Source organism: Cyprinus carpio, chromosome B13, assembly GCF_018340385.1.
Source record: "Cyprinus carpio isolate SPL01 chromosome B13, ASM1834038v1, whole genome shotgun sequence".
Lineage (NCBI taxonomy): Eukaryota > Metazoa > Chordata > Actinopteri > Cypriniformes > Cyprinidae > Cyprinus > Cyprinus carpio.
The window spans coordinates 21,119,075-21,144,017 of NC_056609.1; the positions used below are offsets into that span (position 1 = coordinate 21,119,075).

Sequence of the window (24,943 nt, forward strand, 5' to 3'; positions counted from 1 at the left end):
TCATTTATACCTCTTGGCGAAAGTATTCAAACCCCTTCATTTTTTCACATTTTGTTATGTTGCAGCCTTAAGTTAAACCTCTTTAAATGACTTTTTATTCCACATCAATCTACACTCCATACACCATAATGGCAAAGCAAAAACAGAACTTTCACAACTTTGTAATTGTGAAATATAATTATATATAATAATAATATAATAATAATACTATAATATATATATATATATATATATATATATAAAACACTGAAATAAGTACATTGCATAAGTATTCAAACCCTTAACTCAGTACTTAGCTAAAGCACCTTCACAGCCACAAGCACAAGTAATTTTGGGTATGATGCAACAAGATTTGCACATCAGCATTTGGCAACTCTCTGCCATTCTTCACCCCAGCTGTTCACCTCTCAAGCTCAGTCAGGTTGGATGGGGGCAGATGCACATTAATCAGGTTCCTCCAGAAATATTTGATTGGGTTCAAGCTCAGGCTGTGGCGGGCCACTTAAGGACATGTCTATAAGCCACTCTTGCTGTGTGCTTAGGATCATGTCCTGGAAGGTGAACCTACAGTAGAGTGATCATAAGTTTCTTGGTCACCACACTTCTCCATCAATTGGCCAGGAGGCCAGTTCTAGGAAGAGTCCTGGTTGTTCCAAATGTCTTCCATTATGGATAATGGAGGCTACATTCTTCTGTGAACCTTCAATGCAGCAGAATTTTTTCCGAACTCCTCCTCAGATGTGTGGTTTGATGCAATCCTGTCTCTGAGCTCTACAGGCAGTTTTTTTTTTATACCTCAGGGCTTGGTTTTTGCTCTTATATGCATTTTCAGCTCTTAGACCTTTTATTAAGACATGTGTGCTTTTCCAAATCATAAGCATTCAATTTAATTTGCCACAGGTTAACTTCACTCAAAGTGTGGTAACATTTACATTAATTTTTTTATAAATTAAATATTAAATTTCAACTGTCCCAAATAAGGGTATGAATACTTATGCAATGGAATTATTTAAATTTTTTTAATCTTTAATAAATTTGCAAAGATGTTAAAAACCTGTTATTTGCTTTGTCATTATGGTGTATGGAGTATAGATTAATGTGAAAAAAAAAGTAATTTAAAGCAGTTTAACAAAAGATCGCAACACACACACACCAAAAAAAAAAAAACATGAAAAAATGAAGGAGTTTGAATACTTTCACAAGGCACTGTACATATGTTCATTTCTACCCCTGGTAATGAGGAACTAAGTGATTTTTGCATATACCGATTATTTTGCTAAAACACACACCTCTGGACTGAGTACAGCAGTGCTGTCACTGGGGACATCTTCTTCATAGCCCTTGTTAAGGAAACTCTCTGTTTCCTGTGCTCCGCTAACCTCGCTTGGAGATTTTCCATAGCTGTGTCTGGGGCTATCGCTCCCATGGGAAAGGTCACATTTGGCATCGTCCAGGTCAGAGGGTGTGCATGACATGCGTGGCGACCCATCCTCATCCTGATAAGGTGGAGGCTGCAGCTCATCCAATGGTGGAGTCCGTCTCATCCGCTGGATACAGTTTACTAATGTGGAGCAAAGTGAGAGAGATGCATTTAGTGCCATTTAGCTCAATGTTCTCAAGCAATATGAAAAAGCAAAAAAGTGTGAAATGACAGATATCATCTTGAATTTCTTTAAAAGTGCATTCATTTGAGTGAAAAGTAACTCTGCACAGGGGCAGAATGAAGCAGGATTGTAATCTCAGTAACTCAATACAATTCATTCTGACATGAGACTAAAGCTGCAGCCTTTTGTGTTTTTAGGAGACCAGAACAGTATCTATTAGGCTTGTAATTTATGATACAACTTGTCATATGGCATTCATAGCTCTGTAACCCTGAGCTCATTTCAAGAAAATGTCAAAACCTGAACTTTTAGTAAGAACATCCCTTACACCTGCATCTTCATAAATCATTCAGTTGTCCCTCAAGAACTACAAATCACTGTGCATGTGTATGCTTATGCTTAAATTAAACAAACCAGTGTGTTTCATCATTTCAAATGCAGAAAATGAAGAAAATTAGGGGATATGCTGATGCTGCTATAGCTCTGTGAGACTCTGAAATTGAGATAAATCGCAAAATGTGGCCTGATTTACCTGCATTCACCCAGGTTAAACTACTCTGTAAAGAGAATGAACCAAGTGGCTGTTGCCATAGTAACATGGTGCTGATCAGGACAGGAAGATTTAGCAATCTCATAAATACAGCACATTCTCTCTCTCTCTCTCTCTCTCTCTCTCTCTCTCTCCCTCACACATACACACACACACATACACACACTTCTGTTGTACTGTGGCTGGGGTAACTGGTTCAGACTATTGGGAAGAGATGCTGTGAATTTTCAAGTGGGAGATTAGTTATCCACATTCTCTAAACTCCCTCACTTCCTAGATGTTAGTTCTCAGTAATAATATTTTTAATTATTTCTTATTTAATGTAATACCTTTTCTTACTAATTTGATTATTAGGATAATAATTGAAAACTGTAATAATAATAATAATAATAATAATAATAATATCTGTAAAACAAATTATTGTTATTATTCATAAACAACAACAAAAATTATTACTAACGATAAAAACAACAATGTTTTTTTCATATATTACGTCAATACATTTTGTAATGAAAATTATTAAATTATTATTATTATTACAATTATTAATCTATTTCCCAGTTTCAAATTATGCTGATAATACAATTTTTAATAAAAAATATTATTGTTATTATTTGTAAACAACACTATAATGATTATGAATTAAACAACAACAAAAATAAGTTAAGTTATAACCTACAAAAAATAATTGTTTTTGCAGTTTAACTTATTTTAACAAATTATTACTATTATTATTATTATTATTATTATTAATGCTTTAATGACAGCATGCACTTGAGCTGATTATGTAAATCCAACTGCTGATGCATGATCTCCAGCATGATTTAAGAAGAATACAAAGAGCATCTTGTGCTTCAATGAAAGCAAGAACATCTGAAGTTCACATGATCAATGTCACAAATTTACTTCTGACCTAGAAATAGAGCAGAATCAGACATATTACTTCTTCATTTTACATCACAACATTTCTTTGTTTTAAACATTTCATAACCCGAAAACAGAGAAGCATCAAGATATGACAGTACAAAAGATGGAAACTCTGAATCAAAATTCACTTTTAATGAGGATGGAGGAAAGAAACATCACTATGATTAAGATGATGGAGGAGCATGTCTGCTTGCCTTCTGTCTCAATGCTGAATGATGTCTTTGATCATAAACACTGCAGCTATAAACAAGAGCAAGAGAAATGTCTGTCTGTGTTTATGAGAGAGTGTGCCTATATCTCAATGATGTTTTGATCAGCTCTCATGTCAGACATCTCTCATGTTTCAATCTGATCAGAATGACAGAATATATGCCATAGCTATAAAATTCAGTATAATCAGGACTAGCGATTAGTAACATGACATTTAAGGCTCAGTTAACTTGATTTTCAAGTTAAAAAACACTCAGCTCATTTGTTATGTATGAATATAAGAATGTCAGTATTTCTGCACAGTATGATTTTGTGTGTTTATTATGTGTTTGCAAGCAGTCAAGCAATATGAGTGTATATGTAAATGTGTGCGTGTTAGCTCCTCATGTATTATACAGATGGCCTGAGGCTACAGCCTCTCCTGCCTCCAGGAAAACAGCTCACGAGAAAAGCATGCAGCTCTATCTGTCTCTCTGTGCAGTAGTTCACAGAAACAGAGAGGGAAATCAGAGAGACATATCCACCAGCTTCCTGCTTTTTTCTTTCTGACAGCCCTTCCCTTTGACATATTTTCATTCTTACTCTTCATAGCCCTCTGTAATCTCTTCTCTGTTTACTGGAGTATCTGCAATGATTACAAAAGAAATTGCAGACAACTGAAATAGGCAACTGGAAGTACAAAAATCATCTTACAGCCCTGTATCTGTTGGATATAAAAGCAGAGACCATCATCTTCATCCAAAACACAGAATAACATGCTAATCTTCTTTTTCCGTGAGAAGCAGAACAGAGCCAAGAACTCTCTTAACTCTGTTTTCTCATCTTTCTTTATACTGTAGCTGTGTGAGTTAAACTAGTGTGCAGTGGAAGAGAGTGTGTTTGTGTATAAGAAAGGAGAAAAAGCGTGTTCTGGCACAAAAATGTGTTCTTCCAGAACTGTCCTGATCTCATGATCTAAACCCTTTGCTCTCTGTAAGAATCACTCATACCAGAGAAAGAGCAACCCACAGCCATTTTTATTGAAAACAGGTTTCATTCAGATTTTTCTACAGAGTCTGTTACTGACTGTTCTTTAAAAAAAAAAGAAAAAGTGATGCCAAAAATTCCAGTGAAAAACAAACATCCCTAAGCAGAAAATAAGTAGTTGAGCTGCGCCATCTAGTGTAATGGAAAAGCATGGTTTAATTTGGGTTCCATCCTATTTGCTGCAGATGCCAAATCATACATATCATACACAAATCATACTTACACATCACACTACTGTTCAAAATTTTAGGGTCAGTGCGATTTTTTATTTTTATTTTTTTAAATAAATCAATACTTTTATTCAGCAAGAGCACATTACATTGGAAAGTAACTTTAATAACATTATGTTTTTAATGTCTCTTTTGATCAAACAAAATACTGTTTTCAACATTGATAATCAAGAATAATCATTTGTAAGTCGCTTTGGATAAAAGCATCTGCTAAATAATTAAATTTAAAAGAAAAGTTAAGAACTGAAATCAAATGTTTCTTGAATATCAGATCAACATATTAGAATGAATTCTGAAGGATCATGTGACACTAAAGACTGGAGTAAATTCAGATTTCCAATCACATTTTAAAATATTTTCAAACAGAAAGCAGGTATTTTAAATTGTACTAGTATTTCACAACATTACTGTTTTTTAAACTGTATTTTTGATCAAATAAATGCATCCTTGGTGAGCAGAAGAAACTGATTTCAAAAACATGAAAAAATCTTAGACACCAAACATTCAGGAACCCATTTTAGCACACAGTTTCCTATTCAACCATGGCATATATCATTTGGAATGAAGAGTAACCCCTCAAAAATCACTTTTCCTTTTCACAATGAGCATTAAACTCCACTTTCACCCCACATAAATGTCCCATGAGCTGAGAGATGACAGCTTTTTGTGTGAGGTGTAAATTTACCATCATCTGCTGAGGCCTCGCTGCTGTAGCCATCATATTCAGCCGCTAGGGGGCAGTATTTCTGCCGTGTGTCCCAGCCATAGCCTTTCTGCTGGCGTGAGTTAGTAACCGCTGAACCACCCCGGAGACCCTGCGATCGAGACACGGCCTCCTGGTACTGGCCAATCACCTCATCATCACTGTCTGACGACGAGCAGTGATAGTCTGCATTCACATAGCTCTTATCTGAGACAAAGAAAACGAGAAAAGAAAGGGGGACCATTTAAGAACAACATGAAAATGCACTTGAAATTTGAGCACAAGAAGAAATAATTTGAGAAAGTTTTAGCACAGTAAAATGTTCTCCACCTTTTCTCAACAACCTATGTAAAGATTGTAGCACTGGTATGTCACCAAATAAAGGTAACAAAAGAAGAGAAAATGAGCAATAAAATAATATGACTTAATAAATATACTTCTTTAATAAAGATGATAGAAAAGTGCAATAACTGATCTATATATAATGTATCATTTAAATTCTTAAACTAGGGGAATTCAATCAATAAAAAAATCTCTTTGTGTATATTATGTTACAGATAATGTATATGGCTCATGGCTGTAACATTGCCATACCACAAACACAACAGATTTTTTACTAACACTAGAGGGCGATATAGTTTAACAATTAAAACATTCTCACATAATAAGCATACGGGTAATACAGTCATATTATTTTAGCCGAAATATAAATAAACATCTGTGGAAATTTGATGTTTTAGAGGCCAAGAATTGCAGTGACATGCATTAATAATTTATGCTAAAGAAGAAAAACCAAAATGCCCTGTATTTTTTACACATAAAAAGGAATAAAAGACAGGGAGAAAAGCATTAAATAGAGATAAATATAAAGTGTCAGCAACCGCAGAGAGCTCAAGTTTTCTCATATAGATAAAAGGGAGGGAAAGCGAAGCAGCATTTTGACCGCAGCAAAGATAATTCCCAACAGATGAAGAGATCAGACAGACCCAGATCAGTTTGAAAGAGTCCAGGTGGATTTAAAAGAAAGAAAAGATGGTGGTTCCCTTTTTCAGACACAGTCATCCAGTGAAGTTCAGAAAACTGAGGGAAAAATCAGCAGCCTGATCCTCTCACCTTCAGCAGGTCTCTCACTATTACTAGGTTTCTTCTCCTCACAACCATCTGCTGGGCTTCTAGATGTTTTTAGTTTAGTGGACTCAGTTCTTTCTATAACACAGGATCCATTTTGTTGTAGTACAGAAAGTGAATCGGCACCATTTTGCACTTTGAACTTTTCTTTCAGTGTGTCAGGAGCCTGTGAGAGGTCGCTTTCTGTAGAGAAAGTCTCAGTCAACAGCAGTGAACCGCTGTCGTTGTCTGTAGTCTGAGGCTCAGGGTCCTTCACTAGGCCACATGCAGCCTGGGTCTTGATTTCAGTCCTAGCCAGAAAAGGATCTCTGTCCTGGGCCTGCCGTGCTGCAGCCTCCTTCTCTTCCGCCTCTTTCTTCCGAATCCTCTTCAGCTCCTCGGCCTGGACTTTGTGGATGATGGTGTTGACATGCTCAGCGAGTTCTCCGCTCACCGTGAATGTGACATCACTCAGTGCATAAGCCAGGTCATCAACCTTTTCTGACACCGATTCCAACACGGAGGACATGGAAGGGAGACTTTGCTGGAAGCTCTTAAAAAATGCCATGCTGCTATGGATGGCAGGTTTGATTGGTCAGTTTATGATGAATATATGTCCAATGATCATGTAGACTGCTCAAAATCTACAGTTAAAAATTCTAATGGCAAACACATTTTAAACAAAATGATCTGAGCACCTAAAAGAAAAAAAGAAATGAAAAAGGAAACAAAACATCTTTAAATAACACAAAATTTCCATATTTATAAACTCATGATTCATAAAGCAGTTAAATAACAGTACATAAAGTCTCCTAGGAGGTGAGATATCCCAGCATGCTCTGACTCAAACAACTTGCTACACAGGTGAGCAGGGCCGGTGCCAGCTCAGCACTGATGAGGGGGCGGCAGAGGAAACAAAGGGGGGCGATGATGTAGCAAAAAGTAAAAGTAAAAAAAACAAACAAAAAAAACATATGTGGCCCATTCACGTATTTGTCGGACCGTAAACAAGCCTGCCTGCTAATACTACAACTATTAGAATATTGGGTTCACACATGTAGTGTTTTGGTCGTGAGTGTTTTTTTTTACTTAATTTCTTTGAGCTTGAGCACCATGTTTTACAATGATGTATAAATGTGCGAGAAGCTGCTATAAAGACCTGAGACGAGCACAGCATTCAAAGACCCCCCCCCCACCCCGTGGTGACGGCCCTGCAGGTGAGGCAAGTCAGAGAGGTAAAATCTCACATCATCATGACAATTTATGCTTTTTCAAAATCAGCCACAAACCACACGCAGACTGAAACCAGGAATGAGCCAAACTGCCTTTGAGCACAATCAGATGTGCGTATTTTGCGATGTATAATTGTAATTATGTATAATGATTGTAGTTTATGTAGCTGTAATATATGCAGCAGATGGTTCATGGAACCACAGACACCAGGTTCAGAGTTTTCGTCCAGCAAATTTACTCTTCTGGAGTCTGATAAATTTGGCAGCAAACATAAGTAGATGTTCCCCTGAGACGGAGAGCAAAGGAGTTCTGTTGATAATTTTTAAGACAGAGAATGTCACAAGGGAGATCCTTCCTGGCAGGGTGTAAGGCTGAATAACCTCTGTTGTTGTAATAGTACTGAAGAGGGGGTCCTGCTTTTTGGCTTAATACGTAAATGACCTCACATCCACTTTGACTGTGACAGAGGAATCATGGCCAGCATCCCCGCAGGACCTCAGAGCAGAGACATGAAAAACTGCCAGTCTGACATTACCCTCGACTGGCCATACAGACCTACAGCACAGCAAGATTCTAAATGACTACAGATGACATTACAAACTACTACTGTCAGTGGACATTTACACTTTTAATCATTTTACACAATTAATAAAATGATATACAAGTAAAAATTGAATTATATATAAATATATTTAAAAATATATCTAATTTTGCTACACTGTAAGATACTAAAAACTAGCTAATTTCTATTTTATAAAATAGTAATTAGCTAGTTATATATATATATATATATATATATATATATATATAAAAAGGATTAATACTGCAAAAATGTGCATTAAATTGATCAAAAGTGACATTAATAACTTCTCAAATAATTTTTTTTCTTTTTTCATGAAAGAATCCTGATCATGGTTTCCAAAAAAATATTAAGCAGCACAACTGTTTTCAACATTAAAAATAATAAGAAATGTTTAAGCATTAAATAAGCATTAGAATGAATTCTGAAGGATCATGTGACACGATTGACATTACAGGATTACATTTTAAAAATGATTAAATCAAAACGTTATTTTAAATCTTAATATTTCACAATATTACTGATTGTACTGTATTTTTGGTCAACTAAATGCAGCCTTGAGCATAAGAGACTTTTACAAACATGAAACTATCTTAAAGGCCCTAAACTTTTGAAAGGATCGGTAATATAAACTGTAACGTTCACTGCAGTTTATTTATACATTCAGCATTGTTTTGGTCTACTGTTCATGCAACCCTACCAAAACAAACATGTTTTTATATCACAACTTGCCAGTTAATGAAGAACCACTGCACTGTGCCACAAATTTACAATTTCATGTTTAGTACACAGCCATGTTTATTGTGCTTTGTCATAGGCTCAGCGGGTCAAATAAGTGCAAACTTACTTATCTAGTAAATGCCATTCTGATTATGCCACTGATTCTGATGCTGAGCAGAGTTATGTAAAGCGCTGTGTGTGGGCAGCTCAGTGATGCCTGGATCCAGAACCTGTCTGTAGGATGTGTGTGTGTGTGTGTGTGGGCATCAAGTGCCCCTGTCAACAGTATAAGTGTGTAGGTGTGATTGAGTGCTTTATGGTTTAAACAAAAGGTAGTTGTATGTATAAATGTGCATGGTTCATTAAGCCAGTTTTATTGTGCGAGTGTGTGTGTGCATATATACTAACAATGTAGACATTTGATCCTGAGTGTGTTTGGATTTCTGCCCAGATTTTCTCTTAGGGATGTTACATGATCCCTTGGTTCATTTTCAGACACACACATTCGTCACACATACTATTGATCTAATAATTGGCCAGTGGCATCTGTCCTCTCCAATCAACGTCTGGCACTAAAGATCACAAGCTGATCAGCTCAGCACGTCACCGTGCCTGACAGACAAACAGGAAGGACTGTGTAGCACAGCCCAGAATTCCACACCACCAAAATCGTCTCTTAGAAACCTCTCCATTGCCTAAGTGGTGCTAATTAAGCTCTGTTAGTAATTCTCACAGACTCTGATCTGGAGCTTAGCAGATAATTACCTCTCTGGAGACTGCCATGCAGTGTTTGGGAATTTGGACTCATGTTATCCTGGACCTCTCAGCTTCAAAAACACCACGATTTGGTCTCAGTCATCAAAGAATGTTATGAAGTTATTTTACTCTAAATTAAAAAAATAAATCATGTTGTCTTTTTATGAATGGCCACTACTGTGCTAAAAATACCAGTGTGAAGAGTTAAAAAAACTGTTGTTCAGTCCTGATCAATGAAACATTTACAGATGAGGTGGAAATCAATACTGTACATCCGGCATTTTTGTTTCTCTGCATCATTACTACTAAACCTCAGTCAATTCACAAAACAATACTCCCTTGAGAACTAATAATATCTGCAGTTACAAAACAAAAACTTCCTGAACCTTCTTTTACAGTGACCCTAAAAAGTATTTTGTACACTTCTAGATACTTAGGTCATGTTAGAAATGTCTGTACACAAAACACTGAAACCAGCTGAAAACTAATTTTCAGTTTCCCTCAGATTTCCACAGGTGTTGTAGCAGGTCAAGTTCAATATACACTACAGTTAAAAAATGTTGGTGGTGGTAGGAAAAAAAAGCATTTCTTTGAAATAAAAATAGGTCTATTTAACATTATAAAAAGCATCATAAATACCTTTTCTGTCACTTTAGAGCAAAAAAAAAAAAAAAACCTTGATTTTTTTTTTATTACTGTCCCCAAATGTTTGAGCATTAGTGTATATAATTCATTAGGCTGTATATAATAAATTACACATATAGCTTAGGTGTTCAAATACAGGGGTCACTGTACTGCATATTATACACACACACACAATTGTAAAAAAAAAAGGCAGTAACAAACCTGCTGGCTCTGTGCTCTTTCTGTACTGGTCAAGGCTGGACAGTTGGTTGGCACTCTCAAGGGATAGTTTGTTATTGAGGTAAAGAAAGAGTACAATCACTAGAAAGATGAACACACCAATGCCAGACAGGAACCCCAGAGCCTCAGGAGACACTGTGGAGAGAAAGAGAGATTTATTTATTACTCCAATAAGGTACATTGAAAATGAGATGCAATGAGACTGAAGAATTTCGGTGACTTTCCATGATCTTTCCAGTCATTTGGGATTACTGGTTGAGGGTCAGCATTCAAATTTGGATTCAAACCAAATTGGGTTTCCATTACTTACTTTCCTTAAATGCCCAGTTGTGGAAATTCAAATTTTGACATCCATGGTTTGAGTGAGTACATATTCATCTTCAGTACTTTGTCTTTTAAAGCAGATTTTTGCTTGATCTAGGATCAGTGAATCAATCACAGGTCAGTCTGAGCAGCACTTCAAAATATAGAGAAAGGCATTACATTACTGAGAGAAAGAGACCAGCCATGCAGAAACAGAGCAAAGATGAAATGTTCACAGTGGGTGCAAAGGGTTTAACCTGATCACCTTCCTTCATTCATCAAAAACCACAGAGATGATAGAATGTAACTGCAAGACTATCTGCTAGTTCTGTTCTATGTGGCCACATATTTCAGGATGACAGAGGGAAATGACCCAGTTCCAGACGGTTGGTTTCCCACTTAGGGAGGAAATAAACTTACCAGGGATGATTTCTGCACTGAACTGAATCACAGCTTTCTGTGAGTGTGAATTTGACTCTGAAGTTCCACACATACACCCATTCTGCAAGAGTAAGTGTGAATTATTCACACAAATTATGCAATGTGATTCTGTCCCACAGGGTCTGACAGGAACAGAGTTAAATATTAAAAAGAAAAATCCTTCTATTTTAAATCACATTAAATCACTCTATTATGGCTATCTAGAATATGATAGCTAGAATATCAATCTATGCTTTTTTTCATTGGAATTCTAAAACTAAAATCTATGTTATCTCTAGGGTGCTGGTTAAAAGTTACAATGAGCCAAAAATGTGTCACTGGTAGAAACCATGCAAAATATAATTATGTTAAAAAATGACCTATAAATCATACTACAGATTAACAGTATTGATGATAAGAATGAATCTGAAATGTTGCCAAAGGCCAATCAGGGTAAGATGGGGTCAAAAGTCATTATGTCAGGGTCACTACTTTGGAATGGAACATTATGGATTCTGTCCATTCCGGCAGAGTGTGAAAAAATAAAAGAATGTTCCATGGAATGATCTTTGTTACATAACAGCAGCTCTTAACCATGGCAACAGAGTTCCTGCTGTCACTGATCCTGTTTAGCCACTTAACTGCCTAATCTAGCTAGCTGCTGCTGTTTTTAGCACGCAGGAGGACGTCACAACACAGAACAAACAATGGCCAAATGCAAATGATGACACTTTTTTGTCATGGTGGTAAAGTAAAGTAAAGTAACATAATTAGCTAAATTCTTGAGAAAACAGCAAACTTTGAAAAGAATACCTGTTAGGTATAGTGAACCTGGTATCTGTTGTTTGTTTAGACTATCATGCGAACAACACATTTGTGTGCATGCGACAGTAATGTAGTGGGCTGATGGAAATTGGAAATCTAATTTTCCTTGATGTCTGCCACAGTGCTTCCTGACAACAAAGACACTAACATCCCTACTGCATCTAAACAATTACAAACTGCAAGACATCAAAATCATAAGAGAACAATAACAACAGGATAAATTATTAAATACTTTAGCACTGGTGACAGACTTACAACAGATACAAGGCTGATAAACATCCTAAAATATACAGTAACTGCTACGCAAAAAGACACTTCATGTGATTCTGGTCAAACAAACACTTATAAAACAGCTCTCCTCCTCCATCTGCTATTTTTAGTAATGCTAATTGATTTACAGCCTGTGTATTTCCTGATCAATGCAATGAAAACAATTCCCTCATAACCAACCTGCCCTCATGTTTCTTCTTTCTGTTCTGTCATTTATAATTATTTCTGGTTTCTGTTGTTTCCTGTTCTATTTGAAACATACTTAAATCACTGTAAAGTACATTTAACCATCTTGCAGATGGAAAAAAATCCATTAGTCACAAGTTCTTTTGAAAGTCCTGCAGTCAGTTGCCAATTTAGTCAAAGAGGCCTGAGTCACAGACATCAATAACAGGACAAAATAATCCACTGTACTCAGAGTTCTTCCTGTCAGTCTCCACACACAGAGGGGAGGTGACAGGAGAAACAGACAATGTTCGGTATGGCTCAGTGCTCAAAGAAGGAACATTTACATAGGTTTTTCAAACCTGCACATTTTTAAAGGAACTGTTCACCTGAAAACAAAATATCAAGCGGATAATGTATCAGAGTGGAAAAATATGGAAACTGGGTCATGAGATGCATTTAGTACATTAATATTTTGTGGGAGAAAGAAAAAGGTAAATACCAGTTATTATTGTATAGGTGGAACTTTTAAATGTTGGACAAGAATTTGCAAAGTGATGAAACTTAGCGATCAGGATAGCAAGAGACTCAGATTTTAAACCAAATACTTTTGATGACGTATTTAAGGTTCGGGCTAGCAAAGGACTTAAAAGATTTGATCAAATTTACGGAGATAATGAGATGGAGACATTTGAGAACATAGAGAAAAAATATGTATTGTCTGGGAAATTATTTTACAAATATAGAAATAAGAAGTTTTCTAAAGAATGAGATTAAAATAAAAACTTTATGATGTTCATCCTCTGTTGCGTTTTTTGATTAAAGTTACTTGTAATAGGAAGAATAAAAAATATATTCAGAGAAATTAAGGATGGGGGTTTATATAATATTTAGACAAAATGGAAAATTGAATTGGACAATAAAATAACAGAAGAAGACTGGAAACAAAGTTTAAAAGAAAATGTACTCCGTTACTAACATAACCTCGGTTCCCTGAGATACGGGAACAAGTACTGCGTCTTACGCTATGGGGAAAACTCCTTTTTCTCCAAATACTGAAGCCTTTTCAATAACGCAGTGTAACTGCAAGGCCATTGCTTCTTGCAGTGAATTAAAAAAACAAACCTCTGACGACAAAGACCGCCAGAATGGGCGGGGCATCTGGCTATATTAGCGGGCACTTTGCCATAGGATCCTCAGGTTACTTTGACTGAAGCAACGACTGAGTTGTGCAGCTACATAGCATGGCCAGCAACGCAGTACTCGTTCCCGTATATCAGGGAACTGAGGTTATGTTAGTAACCGAGTAGGTTCCCTATCGATACTTCATACTCGTACTGTGTCTGCTAAGACGCTATGGGGAACCAGTACAATCCCGCTGTGCTATGCTAGAGGAACAATTACTACTTGAACTTGCCTTAAGAACCAAATGGGCCCAGAGGGACCAAGTATTTTGCAGGCAAGCCCTGCAGCAGGCAATAGGGCCAAACTCACAGAGGTAATCGTTCCAAGGGAAATTGTACAGCCTCGGAACCCAGCGGGGGCAAGAGCGTACAGTGAAGAAGGCAAACGCCTGAAGCACTGGTTTTGCAATATGGCCAGAGTAAGTCTGTTAAAGCAGAAAGGACATTCAAAGGACATTCAAATTATAAAACCTGGTAAATGTGGACGGTGAGGCCCAACCGCCCGCCGCACAAATCTCGGCAATGGACACTCCGCGATGCCTCTTGTTGAGTGGGCTCTTACTGCCATGGGGCATTGTAGGCACAAAGAAGAGCATGCTAGTGCTTATCCAACAGCTCTTGCAGGAAGAACAATATCAGAGATATGTCACAGGAAAATGGGTCTGCACCGTGGGCCATACACCAGGCGGGGAAGACAGACCATTTAAGGGAATAGAGCCGTCTCATAGAGGGTGCTGTAGCCTAAGATATTGTATTTAGTATGCTCTCGGGGAGGTCCTCAGCCGAGAGCAGCCGAGACAGCTCTGCGAACCAGAAAAGCATAAATAAGGAGGTTGGGCCAGTCGAGGGCCAACGCATCCCTGTCCTTAGAAAAGTAGTGTGTATCCAGCATTAGATTTTTAGTCTTCAGTGTCACATGATTCTTCAGAAATCATTCTAATATGCTGATTTGGCATAAATGTCTTTATTGTAAACTGTAACATTATAAATTTCACTGATCAATTTAATGCATCCTTGCTCAATTAGTTTTCTTAAAAAACATTTGAAATTTTTAAATTTCTAAATAGCATAATTTATATTTTTGGGTGAACTATTCAAAACTATTTAAAAACTGCACGTGAAAGTAACAATATGATTTAATGCTGTTTTATTAGACCAATAAAAATTATTCTGACTACATAAATCTAGTTGGCGAAAGAAAGAAAGAAAGAAAGAAAGAAAGAAAGAAAGAAAGAAAGAAAGAAAGAAAGAAAGAAAGCAAGCTTCTGATGTCTGTGAAACAGAGAAAACCCACTGAGTCCATGTTAGGAGTTTGCACACCTGTTGCACAATGCAGAACTGCATTTCTGATGTAAATTCAGGTCATCAGACAGAAAATCACCTGAGCCAGGACAGAATCTGGGCCAGAGAAAAGTACAGCTGGACAAAACAGGTGCATCTGGAATAAAGACACTGCTGAGCCATTCAAACCAAGGAAAACAGGCCAAGGAGGAGATAAACTCAAACTACACTACATCTTACCCTTGAAACACCCTAAACACAAATCCAGAGTGACCACATCTAACATAAATAAATCTATCTCAAATAAATCTGTTCTAAACAATGCATACTTGCACTTCTTCTTTAATGTGACATGTCAGAGATAGTTTGTGTATAGCAATGATTGAAATAACCATATTTGCACATCTTTTTATGGTAAATTATTATCATAGCTAGAAATAGCTAGAAATTGCCTTCTTCTTAGATACTGTTGGCTGGTTCTGTTGTCATAGAAACAGGTAAAATCATGTCAGGATGCTTAGCCACCTCTGAATTACAAAACACTACAGACACAAAAACACTCACAAAAAACATTGCACACTGTTGTAAACTCCCACATAACAACAGACCATAAGTGCTCTCAGAGGCCCACACACACGCCCTCAGTCATAACACCCTCACACACACACAAAAACATAGACAAGAGCGCCCTGTACACTCACAGAGAGATCTACTGCAACGTAATCTGAAACACAGCCATATATGTCTGCTAAATGATGCTGCAAACACACACATAATGTCTAGTCATACTTGAATACAGAGGGAGCAGGCAGCACCTCCATTACCAGATTTTATAGGCCTCATAAACAACTATGGTTTTGAAGGACATTAAAATATCATCAAGCCAGCTGGATTTAACATTGGTCTGTTTAAACTTAAAGCGTTTTCATTATAAAACAGCACTAGTGTGTAGTTTCTGCAGAGCTGTTCCTCTTTGTCTTCTCTCATGCTGCTTTCTGTCATTCTCATTATGCCAAACCATCATATGTCTCTCTCCTTCTTTATCCCTGTGCAGTTCATGTTAAGCTGATAATAATCTGCAGCTAACTACAGTAGCTATAAAAAAGCAGTTTGAGGAAATTTAATACTCTTGATAGAGCGATGAACCATGCACAGTTTAAGAAATCAAAGTAATATAAACAGATCAATATACCCTAAACACCACCATTAAAATTAGACACAGCACCATTTGTATATGAAATGACAGCAAGATATAGTTATGTGTAATACAATGTAATATATCTCATTTTGTAAAATTATTGTAATAAAAATTATTATACCGTGTATCATGGCAAAAAATTAAATAGAAACTCCAATAACATTTGAAAGATTGACCAAAATTAATCAGACTTCCCAAAGCTTCATATAATTAGAACGATGACATTTTAGGACATATCTGGTAATTAGCCTATTGAAATTCACATGGTTGTAAAGCTGTGTTGAAAACAATAATAGAGCAATTTGTTATGCTATACTGCTACTGGTTGGAAAAGTAACTTGTTACTGGAAAAGCTGCTCTAAAACATCTAAACTACTGTCTCACCACAAATACATGTACAGTACTTAAGCTTGTAGCATCTCAACTTCAGTGAGTCACTCCATAACACTCATCTCTGCTATAACCTGTCAGGAAACTAGCATTAGCCACAGCAGGAACGTCCTGTCAACAAACACCTATGACTTTGACTGACAGTGGAGAGATGTTGCCTGAAGACTGTACAAACTAACACAAACACAAACACAAACACACACAGGTCGTGAATAACTTGTCATCTGAAAGTATTCTTGGACAGCCCAACTGTGATATGATCCAATTATGTTATTAAAAAATAGAGAAAAAAAAACTAAAAACTTAACATTCACAGTCAACACAGATGTGGCCTTGAGTGTCATTTAGGCTTGGACAAAAAAAAAAAAAAAACTAAAATCACTGACACTGGTGTGAAGAGTCATGTCTAAATAGGGTCATCAGTACTGATGGGTTCAGCCTTGCAGAAACCCAGTGCTCATCTGGTCCACCTGGACCATGAGACTTTATTACACTGGGGCCACAGATCCTCACTAATGATGTTAAATCTGCCGAGACTGAGCTCTCACTAAACAAGCCAGCCAGCCGATAACAAACAAGACAGCTGGACAAAACCCTGAGGAACTTAGAAACAGCAGCACTATCCAACAAAATGTTTAATGTCTCAGTTTAGTCTCTAGTATCTAGTTTCTCTCTTGTGCACAATAAAAATACTTCTCATAGACATTGTCTTTATTTTTATACACACTTTAAACATTAATTCACACGGTTTGAAACCTTTTTTCTTTTTCACAAAGATTATTAAAGAATTAATCAAACCATGACAATCTTTCTGAGAGGATAATGGACAAAAAGTTAGGTTTGACAACATACACACTTAGATAACAAAAAGGCTGATGGTAAACACTGATATATGAAAGCTCAATATAGATAAAACAAGGAAAGTGCAAAGAAGGTCAAATAATGACACATCAACATAGTTACAAATACATTTAAGAAGACAGACAGACATGGAAAGGCATGAACAGAGATCAAAACTGTCTCCTTCAGTATGGAAAGCAAAAAAACAAAACACAAACAACAACAAAAACATCCAGACCAGCATAAATGTGCCATGTCTGGGTTCAAAGCAGCAGTACAGGACAGGTGGCAGCCATTTTATGTTTAAACTGGCCGCTTACCTTTTCTGATGCAGATAAGCTCATGTACTCCACAATTCCGCTCTCCACCTGCAGAAACAAAGCAACATTTAATGACAAACAATACACACATGCAACAACCAGTGTTGGGGAAAGTTACTTTTGTAATTTGCATTGCAAAAAAAAAAGTAACTAATTACATTACTTAGTTACTTTTTATGGAAAGTGATGCATTGTTACTTTTGCTTTACTTTTTAAATCTGCGCTGGGCTTACTTGTTTGTTTTTAATATAAAAAGTTATTCTTTTACAAATGTAAAAGCCCTTTTACAACAAAAGCGAAATGAATGAGCAACAAGCTGAAGGAAATGTAAATTCACATCTGTACAGTAGAGGGCGCAGCTCAAACAAATCGCATGAAGAATATCATTCAGGACGCACTAGAAGAAAGTTGAATGAAACACAAATGTGTCATTATTGCTTAGTATGGTTGAACTGGATCATCGAAGGTCAGTAGCAAAGACATTGGTTATTAAAATGGGATTAATTACATAAATGATATTTGTCTTATTTAACATTAAATGTTAGCAGGTTTGTATAATATTATGAGTTTGCATTTGACTGTTTTTATTATAATTTTAAGGAATACTGAATCTGTTTTTGTTCATATTTAGTCTAGAACCACAGTAAGCATCACGTTCACACAGTGCACACAACGCCTCTGCACTTACTCCAAATTTCTCTCAACATGGTAACACAAGAGCTGTCAGTCAATATATGGGAAAAAAGTAACTGGAGTTACTTATTTGAAAAGTAAACTGATTACGTAACTTGCTTTACTTGTAATGTGTTACCCCCAACACTGGCAACAACACATTAAACAGAGACACCAACATAGAAAGAGACAGACACTTATAACTGAAGCACATGATACTTTGAGACTTTATCACATTGACAAAACACTGGACACTTGGAATACATGAAATGGATTTCAGAAACAATGTGAGATTTGACACAAGAGAAAAATCTTTGTGTTGATATTTGACACCTTGAATCGGTTCTGTCATTTTAAATTAAAACAAAATTCAAGCAACTAAGCAATTTAAAACTGAAAGAAAACTGAAAATATAAAAAGAATAGCTAATTCAAGATATTAATTAACACCATAATTGTACAAAAATAATACTAAAATAAAACAATAAATATAAAAACTATATTATATAAAAAGTAAAAAGTATAAAAGTATAACACTAAAAAAAAATTAATTTGCTTTTTCAATGCAAAGTGACAAACAAGGGATAGGAAAGCATTGCTGTGTTTTTTATTTTATTTATTTTTTTATTATTTCCATTTGTTGTGGGTAATAAAGATGTTAAAGGTAATTTTACCTCAAGGGTTCTTTACACTGTTTAAGGCATTAGGCCTTCACTGAATGTTTTTAAATCTAACAACACTTACAATCAGGGCTGGGTAGTAACTGATTACATGTAGTAGGATTACATAATCAGATTCCAAATATTAAGTACTTGGAATATACTTGGGTATATTACATTTTAAAATGCTCATATTCAGATTACAGTTACTTTATGTATTACATAATTACATATTTTCACACAATGGCCAGAAATTATTTATAAATTATTGATGCAGTGATTCCTAAATATTTTGTCAGCCAAACTCCTTAAACAACAGATTCACATGTTTCAGTTCTCTGACATCGGTTAATGGTCACATTAACATGCAGGTAAACAAATGAAATATTTCTATTTTTAGTGTTCAAGTAAATTATTTTTATTTTACATTTTTACAATTTAATTAATTATTACATGTTTATCCACTCCCACTGAAGTTTTTACATTAAGCATGGTTTGGGAAACCCTGGTGTAATGTAATGTTTAATGCATTTTATGATGTTAATAATTTTTTTTTAATATATATTCTTCCTCTTTGCTTTTTTTATAACAATGTGGTATGTTTAATGGGAAGCTTAAAACAATTTAGATAAAAAAAGTAATCTATTTAATCTGTATTTAATCTGTATTCAGTAACAGACTACAATTTATTAATCCTCCCAGTATACTTACAGTATTTAAAACTTGCATTTTGGCATCAACCTTCCCAGACAACCTTCTAATGTGCCCCAGCATCTAACTTTGGCAAGCTTAACCTACTGTAAGTCTTTAATATGCCCTGCTAAATAACCTCTCAAAGGTAATGAATTCAAACAGGGATCTGTTGTGTTAATCTGAACTCTGTGCAGTTAAAACTCAGACACACAATCTCAGACATCACCTCAGCAGTACGGCTCACTTTACACTTTGCAGCTGTGCTCGGGTGGTTGCTGGGACAGTTCAGGTCAGAAATGTCTTTAAAGCTGAAACCCACACTCATGCATTAGAAAGCAGCAAAAAAGAGTTTCCATTATGCACAGCGTAAAACTAACCCATGATGGTCTGCAGAAGATTTCAGTTGGCAATGGTTGGATTCAAACCTGGGACTGAGTGAAGTGATACCCCACACCAGAGTGAAGCATACAGTTTAAACATGGAGCCGTGCTTAAGTGGTAAAACATATGGACTGTGTCTGTGTGATGACAATTAGCATTAATAATGTTCGGACACAAATAATGATGATGACCAATATCATACAGTAAGGAAAAAGTAAGGTGAATCATTGTAGCTTTGACAACACAATAAATTATATTTTAAAATATATTAAAATGGAAAACAGTCATTGTAACAATATTTCCTAATATTATGTTTTTTACTGTATTTTTTATCTAATAAATGCAGCCTCGTGAGCACAGTGTATATTTAAACAATAATATTATAGTATTATTTATATTTTTAAACATGTAAAATAAATATTATTATTGTGATTACTGGATGACACTGTCCTTGTTATGTTTCTCAAACCTTCATACACAAAATTGACCCATTTGACCTCATTTTAATTCAAGTGCTTCTCAAACTAACAAATGAACAATAAATTGTATGGTACTTCAGTCTGAGAACCCTTGGAGTCCTGAATGAGCATCTCTGCACTGCCAAGTGCTTTATTCAACTGCAAATAGGTTGTTTTGCTTTTGTCTACTTGTCTTTCAAACCACATTCAGTGCAAGGGTTTAGTTTAGTTATTTTAAGAAACAATCAATTCAGCTCAGGTATATTTGTATAGTGCTTTCACAAAAGATATTGTTTTAAAGCAACTTTACAGAAACTGCAAGTTTCAATGTTGCACTTAAGTAATATCTTGTGTATTAAATCTGCTTAGCGTTGAAAAAGGGAGACTTTGATTCTGGCTGAGAGTTGGTGTGAATCAAATACCTTTGGCCTTCAGCCTGTGGGGGGTTATAATGTCAGGCTGACTTGCAGAGGTTGTTTGCGAGAAGTTGAGTAAAGGTCATTCTGGAGGAGAGAGATGGAAGCAGCCAAGGATGTCAGTTTATGCATTCTTAATGTGTGCTGTCAACCTGTAACCCGATCAAAACCCCAGACATTCTGGAGGAGAGAGATGGAAGCAGCCAAGGATGTCCCCATACTCAGATTTTCGTGCTCTGCATTTACCCATCGAAGTGCACACACACAGAGACTAAATTGAACACACACCCGGAGCAGTGGGCAGCCATTTTTAAGCTGCGGCGCCTGGGGAGCAGTTGGGGGAGTCCTTTCCATGGTGAATGAAGCTTGCCCTTCCCCCCCACCCATGAAGCTTGATCACTGCTATTATAACAATACTCTAAATTGGTAGCATCTCGATTACTGCTCACTGGAAGCTCACATACTATTATATGAAGACAGATCAGAGAGTCCCAACAATCTGCATCACCTGCAGTATGTTTTAAAAAAGTAAACACTGCCAGTTTAATTTTGAACATTGCCACATGGTGCTTTGGGTCTATCATAACCCCCTAAAATGCTGTAATTCTCCATCACACGGCTGTGTGTGAAATGACCAACAGCTGAATATTCAAACAGAAAGATAATGCTACAAATAAAATAATTAAAAACGTATACATAAGAATTATGAAAATAATTCTGACAAATAGCTTTCACATAAAACTAGCCTGCAGAGAGATTTCTCCACAAGAGCTACTGACATGGTCTTTTGTCACACAGCCAGTGTGCTGTACAAAGCAGATTAAAATCACATTAAGATCTAATAGCTCTGCTAAATATGCAATAACTTCCATCTTGTTGGACTGAGGTTGAACTCACAAAATTTGAGATATCCTGTTGCAATTCCTCCATCTGCAGTTTAGTTTTTTAGCCCATTGTTTCGGTACCGTCTAATGCACATTGCACATAATATGGCAGAGATATCTGAACACTAATTTATTACTTTTCAATAGATATTCTGACCACAAGGTTTAAATGATAAATTTAAGATTTATCCACCCAGTAATGTTAAGAAAAAAAAATTACACTTTTTATTTTTTAACTTATGAGTTAAGAGCCTTTTCCCTATCTAATTGGGCAGTTCACAGTCAGAATAAACTGCAAAGTGGACCAGATAGTCAGAATCTATGAGGCCTGTGATTTATATCCAAAGATTCTGCTCTGAAGGTCAGTTCTGATTCAGTCCTGAGGGAAACTGTTTGACTGATGCCAAGTCTGTAAATAAAGTAAGTAAACTAAGCCAAGGTGAGGTTGCAGGGCCAAACCCCAAGTACTTTTGTCCTTTCTCTCTTTCATCCATCTCACCTTCTCAGACAGGGCTGTTTTGTATTTATAGAGACCCGTCCCAGATTATACAGGTTTTTCCCTCCATTTAGTCTTCAAACCCTAGAATGTGGAAAAAATGAAGAGAGAAAGAGGGGGAAAGAAGTGCCCTTGGATCTGAAAGTCATGTCAAACTTTGCAAAGCACAATGTATCCACCAAAGGAAATTGATACAAAAAGATACAAAAAGCGTAACTCCTTCAGTATTTTCTACTAATATTTTTTTCCTTATCATAATGCATTTCAAATTTTCTCAAAGATCACAGGTTGGTGCAGTTTATCAGCTCAGTAGGAGAGTTAAGTATAGAAACTGTGAGAACTATAAATACTGACATGACCTCCAAACTAATTCATAACTATAGTGAGACCAAGGCAGAGATTCAAATATATCCTTTGCCAGCAACTTTATCTACATCTATCTATCTATATCTAGAATCCTTCCTGTCTGGGCTTAACAGCTCCAGATTTTGTGTGTGCTGTTTTCACCATCTCTCACTCTCTATAACAAAACATCTTATCCTCACAGACTGACAGATTTACACACAAATCCGCTTTGGCTTCAAAAACAACAGTCCACAGAAGCAGCTCACCAGAGGGGATGTAATGAAAATGCCACTGAGGAACAGAAAAACCTGTCATTTTCGAATATCCCATGGTGGGTTTGCTGACTGACTACTGAAGCTCATTCAAATTATATTATTTCTTAGAGATTTTTAAATGTGGTTGTGGATTATTTCTTGGTTTGGCTTAGGATCGTTTGTATACATGATGCTTTGTTATGGGTTAAGGATGGGTGTGTACAATACATGGGTGTCAAATGTACTGTAGCTACAGCTATAATATTTTTCCATATTTATATTAGATTTAGTTTAATTTGAATTCTAATTGATTTTTAACACTAAGAATGTCCAACAGCAGATTATTATTATTTTCTTTTTTATAACTTTAGCGAAAAGGGTGGGGGGACCTGTATATTTCATATTATGAATTGTGACTAGAATTCTGCAATCAATGCTAGAATAACGCAACACTGGAGCAACTGCTCAAATGTGATGTCATAAATGCCAATTGAATAGATAAAGTCACGACCACCAGAATGACTAAATAATAAGAATAGAAACATGGAACAAGATGGCAAACTATGCACTTTAAAAATTTAATTAGGTGACAAATGAAATCATTTGCCCTGGAGAGTGTAATGAGCATGAACCAGAGAACAGACTGGACAAACTAAATGCCATAGAACCTCAAACTCAAAAATGCCACTCGATAAGATGTGCAAAACATATTTTTAAAAAGACAGAGGTTGTATTTATTTATTTATTTTAAATTGGTGCTCTGCATCAAAAATACACCCATGAAGCAAAGCCTGTTATATACTAAATTAAAAATAAATTCACGTCTGTCATTAATACCAAACCCTCAATTTTCACTACTAACAAATGAGGGTGATTATCACGTACGTGTGTGTGTGTGTGTGTGTGTGTGTGTGTGTGTGTGTGTGTGTGTGTGTGTGTGTGTGTGTGTGTGTGTGTGTGTGTGTGTGTGCGCGCATGTGTGTTAGTAAAGGTACAAGTCTATTAATTCTGGGAACGTGATGCGGAGTACAATTCAGTACAATCAACACATTACAGTATTTTTAGGGTTTACAGTGTGTTGCATGTGTGGTGAACAAGCTGAGCCATTATTATCAATGGTTTAAGAAAAGAAGAATCTCTGACATACAGTTTCAAGACAGAAAATCATTTATAGGCCATTTACGTGCTATTAATCATCTTCAAATCTGGCAAAACACGGTAAAATAACTAAACACATGTACATTGGAACAACAAGGGCTGAGGGTTGGGTAGTGTAATTTAATATGAACCAACTTCATCAGCCAACAGTTTAAACTTCTGCCAACTCCATTAAAGAATCATTAGAGCTTGATTCACAGGGACAATTAACACCCTTCCAGACCACAGTCTTCGGAGTGATCACAGCTTTCAAAATAATATATTAGAGACTGCACTAAACGCATACGGGTCATCTGTGCTTTTGTCTGGCACTGTTAGAATTTTTATTTAATCTGAAGCTAAATGTGATTGTAAAGAGAAAAATGACTCTTTATCATCGGCTGAGAAATTCACTAATTTAGCAGATGCTTTTATCCAAAGTGATTTTCACTTTAAGTGTCTTGATCTATTATGTTGGTCCAGGAGTGCCAATATACAGTCTAACACCACTGGGACTTTCCACTGTTTATATCACTCTGCTTGTCTGTTTTTGTGTCCATTATTAGTGGGGATTTTCAGTGACTCTTTCTGCATGTCTTTATGAGAGAGTCAATGAATCAATAACTCAACAATCAATTTGTTCAAAAACACTGATTAATTCAGGAATGAAACAAGTACTACAGCTGACTTTATAAGTGAGTTATTGAATCACTGACACAACCGATTTGTTTAAACACACTGATTCAGGAACAAAGCAAGCGTCTCTGTGAATGAGTCAATGAATCATTCAATCAACTCTTCATTCAAATCTACTGATTTATTCAGGAGCGCCACTACTGTGTGA

At 36.2% G+C, this 24,943-nt stretch overlaps 1 protein-coding gene across 5 annotated transcripts in view; it reads right to left on the reverse strand.

The window, feature by feature from the left end:
* Positions 1–24,943, reverse strand: part of LOC109088339 (synaptotagmin-14-like) — a 37,960-nt gene that overhangs the window by 8,235 nt on the left and 4,782 nt on the right. For 2 of the 5 annotated variants that reach the window (XM_042737263.1, XM_042737262.1), the window contains exons 2-5: positions 17,707–17,754; positions 10,493–10,645; positions 5,233–5,457; positions 1,290–1,561 (exon numbers count right to left, since the gene is read on the reverse strand). In XM_042737263.1, coding sequence (XP_042593197.1) covers positions 1,290–1,561; positions 5,233–5,457; positions 10,493–10,645; positions 17,707–17,754 — 698 coding nt within the window. Of the gene's footprint in view, positions 1–1,289; positions 1,562–5,232; positions 5,458–6,363; positions 7,056–10,492; positions 10,646–17,706; positions 17,755–24,943 lie in introns of those variants that run through there. The other 3 variants (XM_042737259.1, XM_042737258.1, XM_042737260.1) reach the window with 2 other exon arrangements.